Raw genomic sequence first — 13,103 nt, forward strand, 5'->3', positions numbered from 1 at the left:
ATGCTTCAAATCCTGTGTTGCGCAAAACATGGAATGGGATCACCTCACGTGTCTGCAGAGGCCTTTCTTACAGGTACAATTTAGAGGGAGAGATACTGCTAAGAATTTTAGTAGCACCTTCCTTTTTGCTCATTGGTTTTCACCAGTATTAAACCCACCTCATTTCCTAAAAGCACTGTCAATATGCACAACCTGCATGAAAGTTCCTTTGTGGCTGATTTCAAAAGCCAGTGCAGGTGCTTTCCTGTTATTCCATACTCTGTGGTCCAACAAATTTCACAGATAATTATGCAAGAAATATGAGGTTGCCTTTGAAAGAGTTTAAAATAGCCTGGAAGAAGATTGAAGGGAAGGGAAGAGAAAAATGAAACATTAAAAAATATGTGTGTCTGCGAGCACTGACTGTAACATAGTAAACTCCAGTATAGATGAACAAATTATATATTATTCACAAGCCTTGAAGAACACACAGACATAACTACCTACTGACTGTACAGGATGCTTAAATACCACTTTAAAGGATATGGTGCAAAGCACAATATTCCCAGTATAAAAGTGATAGTATTAAAGTTATAAGTACCTTTTTAATGGTAATGATACAACAAAGGAATAAAACCTCAACCCACAGGAGAAATTGCATTAGTGACAGAGATTTCTGCTGAGGCACCCGAGGGCCTTCATGAGCCCACAGGAAATGCTGGGCATTGCTTTCCCCAGAAAAAGGGACTTCCTCTGGAGAGGTATTTGGGCAAATGAAGAAAATAATAATGTCCATGGCAGAGAGCTGAGCAGCCTCATGCCTGTGGTATATGCTGTGGCCAAGTGGCAGGCAAGATAAATTGTAGAGAGGGAAGGGAGCATTTCAAACCATCCTTCAAACAAAGAGACCTTGAAGTAGTGAAAGGAATCATGAAAGTAAATGTGCAACAGAATAGTCAAAGAAACAGAAACTGGTGTCTGTGTTTCATGGCAATGTTTGACTTTTGTTTTGCTCCCACTGTGCTACTGCATAAGTCACTGGTGATGGAGCAGCTTTTAGGACAGTGTCTACTGAATAATACAAATAATCTTTTATAACTTCTTATTATAGGCCATGGCCTGGCCTCACTATAATTTATTAAGATGAGACACCAAAGAAGAAGTTTGCTGGAGTTGGCAGGAAGTGATAATTGGGAATACACATCAACTTCATGCCCTTCATAGTACAAATAAGCTCAGCCTGAATTTTGTTCCATGCAGGAGGAGGACTGCAAGCCAAGCCCTGAGTACTGGGATGGTGTGTTACCCATGGTCAGACCTCCCAACAAAAGGCACAAAAAGATATTCATCATCAGCCCTGACACTTATTAAAAATGTTAAGATGATTCCTACAGATAATTGTATTCTCTGAAAGAGAAAACAAAGCCACCTCTCCACCAGCCCAGCTGTGCCCCAGAGCAATAGCTGGTAGGAGTGGAAGGAAATGCAATCTCTCCTCTACAACATGGACTCAAATTGTCAAAGCAGCAGCCTTGAGGAGGTGTTTTCTGATGAAATTTAACTGGGAAGCACCAAAAGCTTGATCTCAATAGCATTAAATCAGTTTGGCAGGGCAATACTGAGTTTCAGCCTGCTTTATACACACTAGTACATAGCCATGGGGTGGACATGGCTTGAGGTGATAATCAGCCAACAGCCAAACTGCTCACAGGGGTCTCCCAGTCCTTGTCACCTCTCAGAAGTGATGCCTTTGTTTGGGTGTGAGTACATTGCTTCACCTGAACACCTGTGGATATTTAATTAGGACTCAAGCAAGATTTTTTAGTGACACATTATGGCTTGAAATTATATACATTTACACACTGTAAATAAAACCTAGTGTGAGATTAACTGGTCTTAATCCTTTCAATATGGTTGACAAAGAAGGTAGAAAGTTGCAGGTGACCTTTTGATATGTTCTCAGGCACAAAATAAACATCAAATCCCAAAACTTTGTGTGAGTTAAAGCACTGACGTCAATGGGATTCCCATGGGAAGTTTTGGGAGTTCGTCTTAACAAGAATAGAACCACCAAATTGGAAAAAGTTTTGACTTAAGCCAGGTCAGTATGTCAAAAGCCACAAAGCAAATTCTGGGATAAAACAAAGGCCAAAGCAAATGTCCCTTGGATTAATTTTTACCAGCAGCACATTGGGCTTTTGAACTGCTCTCCAGCCATCTACAAAAGCAGCTATGGGCTGACTAGAACCAAACTTGAAAAGGGAAGACATTCCTTTGTAGTTCACGTTTGCTGGCTTTGAAGTCACAGAGAGTCTTACCAGTGACTTCAATGGGACTTGCCTTAAACTTTCATATTAGCCATTGTTTTATCCTAACTCCTTTCAAAATTCCAGACAATAACACTTTATTGTAATCCTGACAGAGCAATTAGGCTCCAGTCCACACCTGCACCTGACTTTTTTCTTAACACAGCACTCTTTGAGCTTCTCTTCTCTGAACAGAGTTATGAGGGCTGAATTAATGGTGTCTCTGCTCTATCTGCTGCCTCTGTGTTTCATGACCTGATGAAGAACATGAAATTCTTCAAGGCTTGTACAGATGATCTTTGGTTTCAACCAGCTGTAGTTTTCACCTACGGTTTTATGAGTGTGCTTAGCAGAAAAAGAAAAGCTCCTTTATATCAGGGTAATTAGGCAATAACAGAATGACAGGATGTGGACTAAAGCATAATAATTCACAGGTGCATTCATAGCATGGTTTTAATCAGGAGTTCAGAAGCTGAATTCCCAGTGTAACAAGCTATGAAACACTGCTTCATAATTTAAAAATTTGAATGTGTTTTTTAAATAATAAAACATTTCCTTTCATATCTTTAATATATGAACCAAATATCCACATGCCAGAAATGCCTACTGAGAAAACACAAGGTTCTCATTCCTCTAAGGCAGCCCCTAATCTTTCCCCTTCTTGGTGTCAAATCTGCAAGAATGATCTTTGGCTGCACAATATTCCATTCCACAACATCCAACAATATTCCTGTCTAACTACACTGGACCACTCCCTGCTCCATTCTAATGCCTTGGCAGCCTGGGATTGAGGACAGTTACCCAGAAGAGAACATTTTTTCCAATATTTTCTTGCAGAGCTGCCCACTGTCATTTGGGGTGAAGCTGAGTGCCAAACACAGACCCAAAGAGGAAACCATGGGTGCTCCCAAATCTGCCAGACAACACTACCCATGGGATTCCAACGTGGAAAGGATGAGGAGAGCCCAGCACAGAGCCTACAGTGCTGCACAAAACCAACCTGTGGCTCTCTGAAGCACCTGTGGGTTAGTACAAACACCACAACTCTCACCAAAAAGAACAGCGAGGGATTTTTACAAGATGCTCCATTCCACAAAGCTGCTGCACTGAGGGATTCTGCAGCACAGAGCAGCTTGTTTGAGAAGGGTAACTAATGGGATTAGTACCACTTACTCCCCATCTTCTTATGAGATTTATATTTTACTAAGCACTTCCCAGCCGTGCATCTCTCCCTGATTGCTGTGTGGTTTCACCTTGTTCTGCTGGCAGGGGAGCCCCAGAGAGGAAAACACCCTGTGGAGCTAAACCTCATATGAAATCCAGACACAAATAACATCGCGCTTTTCCTTCAGAAAAAAAAAAAAAAATTAAAAAAAACCAAATCCCCATGACAAGAAACAGCAGCAGTGATTTTAAGAGAAAAAGATTTTTTCCTGCTTTCTGTAATGTTTGTTTCAGGACTAGAATAGAAGATTCATTTATTTATGTTATCTTGCCACTGACTTTCCAAATGACTAATTACATCAAAATGAATGGCAGTTGTCCTTTGAAATATTCATGAATCAAAACTAATGTGGCACTGAAGGGGCCCCGGGAAGTGACTCAAGGGATAATTTTATCCAGGTATTTATCAATAATAAATCTCTTGTACTCATCAAAGCATCCATACTGGGCAATATTCTTACAGTTTTCAGTTAAATCTTAGCATGACCCATGTGCACAGAACTATGCACTGAAGTAGCAAGAAAGTGGTCTAAATATATATGCATGCTAATAGATTTTTCTATTTTGTAAAATAAAGACCACAACAAAATTCCTATGCACAATCTATGGACTTCCAGCTTTCTAGCTGTAATGGATGGTACACAAACAGAAACATATACACAGGAGGAGCTACTTGCCATCAACACAGGAAGGTCTGTTTCTTGTAGTCCCAGCCACTTTCCCAGGTAGACAGGAGCATTTTACTGTTTGTGATCTTTCCTCAATTCGATTCTTATTACAGCATCTGTGTGCTGCTATAACTTCACACGTTCCTCCTTCTGGCAAAAAAAAAAAAAAAAAAAAAAAGAAAAAAAAAAAAAAGAAAAAGAAAAAGAGAATATTGACACTCTGATTAGGAAGAGCAGCAGTGGCTAATCAAAGCACCCAGGCGTGCTCCTGTCTGTGTGTCTGCCCAGCTTTTGTACAGGTGGGATTACAGTTTTATTTCTGTCTTGTTGTGTGCTCCCAAATAAGCCAGATACTGTTACACTACATTTTTAATGGAAAATAGAAAAATTCACTTGCCTTTCTTATATTAGAAGTCTCTATGACATCCACATAATTTTTGGCCTAAAAATAACATTGTCAATGTCTGAGCCTGAAGAAATGTAGGTAAAATACCACAGAAAATGTGCAATCACTATTGGCTGGTTTTATACTTGTAATATTGGAGACCTCTTCCCCAAATATTTTCTCATACAAGGACAGAGACTAAGGGAATCATCCAGGAATAAGATTTTTCTCCAAATAGTTGATTCTGTGCTAGTACTCAGCCCTTAGAACATGACAACGAGTCTCCCCAGATTACAGGGTGGCCTAACAGCACTTCCCTTTGCTCCCCCACTCACTAGATTGGCAGATTTAAGGCAGGAAACATTTCCATTGCATGTGAGATCACCAGGTTTAATTTGTCTCTTCTCTAATTGTTCTTTCTGAGCATTTGCAATAGTTTTATTAGAAGGAGAGCACAGGGGAGTGATCGACAGATCCACGGAGGCTTTGGGCTTATGAATGCTTGGTGTTTGTGCCATATGCTGAGCACAGAAATGAGGTGTCAGGTGTGCCATTCCCCTTCACCTCTGCTCTGCAGTGCAAGGAGACAAACACCACGGTGGGCTAATGCCCTGCCCAGGTAATTTCTCCATTCCTCAGTTCAGATTGCATTTAGCTCACAATCACTGAGTGTTTAATGGTGTCAGGCTGTTCCCCACAGGTATCTGGCTACTTTCTGAAATTGCAGCACAAATTTGGCAGGGTTTGTTTCAACTTAGTACAAAACTTCATGTGCTGCCCACTAAAGGGCAGGATGTGCAAGATTTTCTAGAAGAGCTTTATTTCTTCATCCCATTAAACATTGCTAAGTGCACAGTGCTTTTACTACAGCATAAACCACATTACTCATATCTTTGGATTTTGTTATTTTTGAAAGAATATTGAGAGCTTTTGACACCGTGTGCTGTGTGGCCAGGTAGGAGAATAAGAAGTGTGAGATGCTGATCCACATCTGGCTGTCAACAAAGGGTTTTGGTACGGGTCTGGCAGTCCAGTGGCATTTCCCTACCAGGACCTGGGGTTTCTACAAATGTGGCATTTTTAGTGAAGCACTGGGCAGGTAGGCAGGGAGAATTCTTCCTTGTCTGATGTTGGTCATATGGTGGAGTTTGCAAGCATGAGAATAACTCTGTAGTAAATCTTGAAGTCATCTGGAGAGACATGCTGCTGCACCTCTTAATTATTAGGTGTGTTTGGGCTGCTGACACAAGCTTTTTGAAAGCCAATAGACATCAAAAAAGAGAGATCCCAACAATTCAGGGAGCCATCCTCTGACAAATGGGCTTTGGAGTGTATCTGAGGAGTAAGAGGAATTGTGATAATCAACTCAGCCCCAAATGCTTGCATTTTCTATGAAGTAATCCTTCACACAAACTCCCTGTTCCCCCATCCAAATCATATTGAAAGCAATGAAAAGATTCTCATTGGTTTAATCCATCTTATGGTCATGCCCTAGGAGAAGAGAGATTTGTGATTTTATTGATTGCAACTTCAACAATAAAGATAATGTACACAGTAATAAGCATTTCTAATTTTAGACTACACAGACTGTGTGGTAAATATTTGTGAATAACCTAAATGCTTAATTTTCTTTATAAATTTGCTGTAAGAGTACTAAGAATCACATGATCTAGTCTTGCTTATTTGGTTATCTATTCAAAATATTGGGTTGTGGTGGAAGAGCTTTATAACACCTTTAATTGTTATGTGGTAGCTCAAGATGCTGGAGCTGTAATGAATTTAGCTCAAAATGTGTAGTTGTTTAGGAGGGTCAAAACATAATGACTCTACAAAAGCAATGAAAAAACATTTTTATAAACTGCTAGGAAGTTAAATACATTAATTGGAAGTTTTATCTACATAGTCTATAAAGGTATGCAAATATTAATAATTATAATAATAGAAAGACCCCTTCCAGTGCTGACAGAGAAGAAAAAATCCACCTCACATGGAGAAAATTCTGGAGGCTACACAGCCTATTTTTCAGGAAAATCTGTTAAGTGGGATCAGATATTTGCATTAAACCATGTTTAGCCTATGGATGCCTACTGGGTAGCATTGCATGAAATGTGTTTTGCTTTTATGCATTTTACCAACCGTGCATGCACATGTGAGACTTTTAAAAAGCCATATACAAAATGGGAATAGAGACAGATATAAACAGACACAGTGAGAATAGAAGAAAAGCTCATTGAAAAAGCATACTCCTTACTACATCATTCACAGAAACACATATACCACAAATATATTGAGGGTGGGAGGTTCTATTTAAATCTACTTCAGCTGCATAAATGAGGAAATTAATTGAGTGGGGAGAGGAACACAAATCCATCTTCAGTTTCCACTGAAAACCACCCACTGTGTTCAGATGGATATGTGAAATACCTTTGCATTCTGTGATTTTTATTTTTTATTTCCAACTTTCTTCTTTTTGGGGAGGGGGCTGGAGAACACCAAGAAATATTGTAATTCAATATCTGATGGATTCCCTCAGCCATTTTTTTTTTGATGGCTCATCTGGATTATGGGAAGATCTGGCAAGATATTACACGGCTGGGAGTTCTGAAAAAAAAAGTGAATTATTGACTTGATAGGCTGTGAGCGCAGAAAAAGTTTGAATCCTTGTAATAAACCCCACAAATGTCTCTGTTTTTTGATGTTTATGGTCTATTGAGCTACAGTAGCTTCTGGCTTTGATTCCACAATAGCAATAGCCTCATCCAACTCATTCAAGTCAATAGGGGATTTGCCATTGGATTTAAAAGGAGAGGAAAGGGGTCTAAAAATCCTCAGAGTATGTGTCTTCTGAATGTTATGTTGATAGTTACATTTCATGAAGTGGCTGTTTTATCCACCTGACTTTTTTTATTATTTTTTTTAATATAATTTCTTTCTGCCCCAAGAAAATCAGATTAGAAATAGAATTGGAACTTGCAGATCAAGAAGAGAATTGATCTTCCTTCAAGAAGCTTCAGAGATGAATGAAAATGTCCTGTCATGACTTATACCTTCTTCACACCAAACATTAGGACTTGATAGTGAGAACAGCTGAGCACTCAATTCACAGGAGACCTCAGCTTTGTATGGAGGAAATGTGACCAAAGGCAGAGGGACAGAACTGCCTGCCAAGGAGGACCCTGGAATGTTGAAGATGGCAACTCTCTGTGTCATTGCAACTCTGCTCAAATTCCCCAGCCTTCCAGAAATCCTTGCTCTGCACAGACTTCAAATAGAAAATTGTAGAAATAATAGATCTTTCTTGCTGTAAAACAGAGGCAACTGTTTGTTACCCCTACAAATGGTTTTGTTCTAATTGGAGGACACTAACTCCTGAAATAATGCTCATTTTTGCCTCTGTTATAAAGCTACCTTGAGTTTACACACCACAGAGTGAAATATTTTATCATGAGTACGAGTATGCTGTGGGAGGCTGTGATTTAAAATGTCTAATCACCTATAAGGTCTGAGTACATGCCTGGCAGAAGCCAAAAAGCCATCTTCTAGTCATCTCTGTTGTTTATACCTCTAGCTAGGAGGTAATAATAAAAGCATATTTTGCACTTCAAAATTATAACTTGCCTCTGCGTTCCAGCCAAGCCTGAACTTATCAGTAAACAAACATAAAAAAAGGCAAACAGCACTACTGATTTGTGTTATACATTGTAGAAGTCATTAACTATGACTCAGGTAGCAAAACTTATACGTCCTCTCTTTGACAGTGATGACAATTTAATAGTATTTGACTCTGCTGAGTTACATGAAGTGTCCTGCAGCAATGAGAGAGGCTGTTTATCAAAATGATAAACATGTTTTCATTTCCTCCTTGGCTGCATGTATGTGATCAGAAGTCTAAGGCCATCAAGAATTCACTTATTCTGGCCACCAGACAGACATTAAGCTATTCAGGACCATCTGTGCTTGAAATGAGTTCCACTTAATGGACCTTCCTAGGGCAGGTCAGTCATAATGAATGCATGTGAGCATGAATTCAGGAGCAGAGCAGAGCTTTGGTGAGACTTCTTGGGCTGTTTGGCGCTGGCGCAGCCGGCTGACAGATAAGATGTGCCTTTCTTCTCGGGGTCACACACCCTGTGATTTTAGAATTCAGATCCTCTGCTACATTTGCTTCTAGCTCATTGCAAATGCACCTCACAGCCTAATCCAGATGAAGGTTGTTGTCAGAACCTGTTCCTGCTACGTGCAAATAAAATAGCAGTGCCCAAACTGCATCACGGGCTTTGCTGGCCAAATTCTGCCTCTGTGACACCACCGGTGATTCACCATGGGAATACACGCAAAAGAAATCATCTGGACCAATTTTATCAGCATTTCCAGACAGTTCATTAGGACTATAGCTGGTTTGTGGTAGCTCTATTTATTTGTAACAGCTTCAAGTAGCCAGTGCTAGCATCCTGCTAGGGTCACAGACCCATATGTTACTCTGAAAATGCTGAAGTGTATGCAGATGCTGCTGCTAGATCTAGGAGAACAGAGAACATTCAGAAGAGAATTTAAGTTCTGTAGACTCCAAGCAAATGTTTAACAATGTGACAGCAAAAATTCTTCAGACACTTGTAGACTTGATGAAAAACTGCTCCCAGAAATGAATGGATATAAAAATTTGCACCCTCTCCACCCCATGTCTTTATACAACAAAGGAAAGAAAGGAAAAATAACCCTGAGCCAGCCTTTTTTTTTTTTTTTTTTTTTTTTTTAACCTTTACTATAAAGAATTCAGGTTTGGGGGCTGCAGTTTAAAGAGTTTTCAGTTTGAATAAGCTTTGGAAACTTCCCAGGTGTAATTAATACATTCATAAGCTTTAATCAAAATGTTTATGCCAGCTAATGTGCCAGAACTGCAGACTACACTGTGCACAGGGGAAAATACTATACTTTACTTTAAGAAATAATAAGCCATTACTATGGGACTTACAAAGCAACATTTTTGCTTCTGACAGGAATATGTAACAGATGGAAAAACAAAGTCCCATGCTACACCACGAACTACTTCACAAGTGAACAAATAAAAAACTCCTCACAGCCACAGTGCAATTACACTCCAATTTTTCTTTTATGTATAATCCTCTGACATTGTGTATCTGGCTTCAGAAGGAAAAGGATCAAACTTACAGGATGCATTTTCAGAGCAATCAGAGAAGACTTAGGGTTTTCACTCATTTTCACAAGGTCAAGGTTAACTGCCATCAATGAAGTCACAAAACAGCTGAACTTGGCTCATAAACCTGATGTAACACACAGGCACCATAAAAAACTGACCTAAGCATAACCCATCAGCATTACTCCTGACTTAATTATTTTCCATTATGATAACAGATAGAAATAAATTGATGAGCTATTATTTAGCTATGGAATTACCATAACCATGAGAATTTGGAATGCTCCACACATGCTCTGCAAGTCCCCTAGCCTGGTATATAGTGGAGTTTGTTTTTAGCCCAGTGGATCAGAATAAACTGCACTGGTCTGTTTCCTAAATTTCCATTTATATTTTGACTAATATTCAGTATTTTGTTGTTTATTATGCAAGATCTATATTATTATTTTCATTTTGGGAAGATTCTATGCAACAGCAGTAACATAAGTGACTCCCACTGTGGGTCATTAAGTTTTGGGTTGGGATATTATTTTCTCAAATGCTGCTGCTGTGAAAGGGTTCTGGAGACACAGGGTACTCCCGTGAAGAAACTGCTGCTTCTCTACAAAAAAACCCCAGAACAATAAGACCATGGTTAGTGAAGTTTGTTTTCCCTTGGAAATGCACCTTGTGTTAAATTTTAAAACACCACTGAGGTTTTTCTGATGCCCAGGTCACTGGAAAGAGCAATCCTGGATGTCCCAGCTCTGAGAGCCCCCAGGACAGAGCCCATGGGATGGTGCAACATTCCTGGAGGTCCCAGTTCCTGTGGCATGGCACAACACTTCCATTTTGAGCAAGACAAATAATGAGATTGCCTTGCTTTTTGCTGGCTCATGGTCAGAATTTGGAGAAGAGCTGCTGGACCAAGCAGGTCATTTACCTGTGAAAATTCATTTCACACTCAGCCACAGTTCTGATAGATTCTGGAGGGAGAATTCCTGGGCTAAGAGGGGCAATGTGCATTCTCACAGGCATCTCTGGTTATTTATCTCAGAAACTCTTAAGTTTCTGAGAGTAATCTTGACAGAAAAGGCCATTTTAATGAAATCAAACTTTTCTGCAAAAATGAAAAACAAAATAACTTCTAGAAATAAATAAAATCTTTAAAATATTTTGTTCAGCAGAATGTTAATATTTACATTTAATATTGACTTTTTTTTTTCCTATTTGTATTTTATTTCCCATTCGTATAATAGGGGAAGCAGGGATATGCAAAGGTCTAATTAGCACAAGGATTTTACAGTATTTTACAATTTTCTACTAATGCTCTCTGCCATCAGCCACAGGAGGCTTCTATCTGAAAGATTTACAGATTCTTATACTTACAGCCAGAATAGAATAGACTCTGATCCTCACAAACTGGTTTATTCACAGAAATTAAAAATGCTTATTTTCTGGAAAGGAGAAATGGTATGGATTCTGCTCTTGAATTCTTGAATGCTCACCAGCATGTGAGCTGTGCTTGGATCTTGGGCTGGCTTATGGATTTCCATATCAAACCAATATACACACCAGAGAATAGGCTTTTCTGCTAAAGAGCCTCGCAAATTGATCTCCTGAGAAATTTGTGCAGGACCTTATTCTTATACATACTAAAAAAAAAAAAAAAAAAAAAAAAAAATTAAAAAAACACTTACAGATGAATCAAAGTGAAAATGGTCTCCAGAACAACAAGGCAGCCTTTTTGCTACTCCTGCCTCTGGCACATGGCAGCTCCAAAGGCAGAGAAACACCCAGCAAGGCTGAGGAAGGTGAGGGGGGACAGGGCAAGGGTGGCTGGAGAGGAATGCTGATGAGGACTCTGCTCCCAGTTCTTATTTAAGCAGGGTTAGGAGTAGTTTTCATTAGTATTTTGCATGCCTGTGTAAAATATACCCCAAAAATGACAGAATCTATGAGAAAATCCCACCTGCTGTGCATGGAGCTGTCCCTACCCACTCCCCACAGGACTGATTGCTTCTCTGTCACAGGGAGTGTGCCAAGGGAATGTAATAAGGATTATCAGCACTCCTGTATTGATGAACTACAAAACCCAGACATGTACCTCACGAGGCAGGCAAGAATCCAATGTTCTCTTAGTGGGGATCTTCAGTCTTTTAATGAGATTTTTTTTTTACTTCAAAGGGAGCCCAACTTACAGCAACTTTGAGAAATGGAGGTTAGAAATTAGAAGTCTTGCTGGGATTTACAGCTCTGGAATGCCATTAAGAGATGTGTGTGAAGAGGCAGGACTTAATTCAGAAAGAGAAGAATGATACTTTTGAGAAATAACTGAAGTTCCATATCAAAAAGTAATAAGCATTATTACTTTAAATTTCATTGACTTTCAGTGAGATATGACACTCCTAGAAGTCTATATCACTTGTAAATAGGATGTCTTGGTCTAAATGATGTATGCCAGAAAGGCTGAGCATAAAATCTTGTAAGTACCTTTAAAAAAATATCATGCTCTTAGTCACTTGGGTGGTTTGGAAAATTTAATATTTGATATGTCAGAGAGGATAAAAAAACCGAGTTTGGACAAAATAGATGTAATGTGCCTGCATTGAAGCAGTGCTCCTCCTATAACTTAAACTGCAGGCAGCAGTATAAACTAGAGATTAAAAAGACCTGCTGTGCTGTTCTGATCATTGCTTTGCAGCTGCACAATTCTTGCCCAGAACAAATTTTCTAGGTATCAAAGCTGTGGAGGAATGTACATTTCTGCTGCTGAACAGAAATGAACATTTCCAATATTGACATCTCTAGTTCCTTGCCAGGGAACAGTGAAAATCTAAAGTGGAATTAGGCCTGAAAATACCCTCACAATAAAATTTGAGTGAACCACAGAATATTGTTCTTGGAACCTCAAAATGTTTTTCTAAATGCTGCCAGCAAAAGACATCCAAAGAATCAGTGTTAAGTTTCAGGAAAAATACACAATGAAAGAAAGACAGGACTACTCTCTTTTTGGATGGAATAATTAAGTTGATAAGAAATAAGTAATTCAGTCACAGCTGCTGATGAGAAATGAATATAGAAATGTGCATGAGAAGTGGTTACTAAGAAAGGATGTAGAAATTATTCTATGCCAACTATGCAAGCACAGCTCAGTCCTGCCAGAGTTTCACTTTTGCCCAATGGGCTTTCCCCAAGCACCAGATCTCTAAAACTGCCCAATACATTTATTATATTAGATGAATACATTCTCCAAACTTCTTCAAAATGAGAAACTGTATTAATTTTCCCTTCAATCTTAAAAGAGATTAAAAACTTCTTATGATGCTCCCTCTGCATTTTTCACATGGTACATGAAAATGTCACACTTTCAGGATTTTAAAAAAATGTTTATAAAATAATCCACT

The 13,103-nt window shown here is 39.1% G+C and overlaps 1 protein-coding gene across 2 annotated transcripts in view; it reads right to left on the reverse strand.

Annotated features, from left to right (window-relative positions):
• Nucleotides 1–13,103, reverse strand: part of TAFA1 (TAFA chemokine like family member 1) — a 207,144-nt gene that overhangs the window by 40,845 nt on the left and 153,196 nt on the right. The window contains exon 3 of one of the 2 annotated variants that reach the window (XM_072934638.1): nucleotides 4,187–4,324. In XM_072934638.1, the coding sequence (XP_072790739.1) occupies nucleotides 4,187–4,324 (138 nt within the window). Of the gene's footprint in view, nucleotides 1–4,186; nucleotides 4,328–13,103 lie in introns of both variants that reach the window. The other variant, XM_030282893.4, reaches the window with a different exon arrangement.

Source organism: Taeniopygia guttata, chromosome 12 (genome assembly GCF_048771995.1).
Source record: "Taeniopygia guttata chromosome 12, bTaeGut7.mat, whole genome shotgun sequence".
NCBI classification, from domain to species: Eukaryota; Metazoa; Chordata; class Aves; order Passeriformes; family Estrildidae; genus Taeniopygia; species Taeniopygia guttata.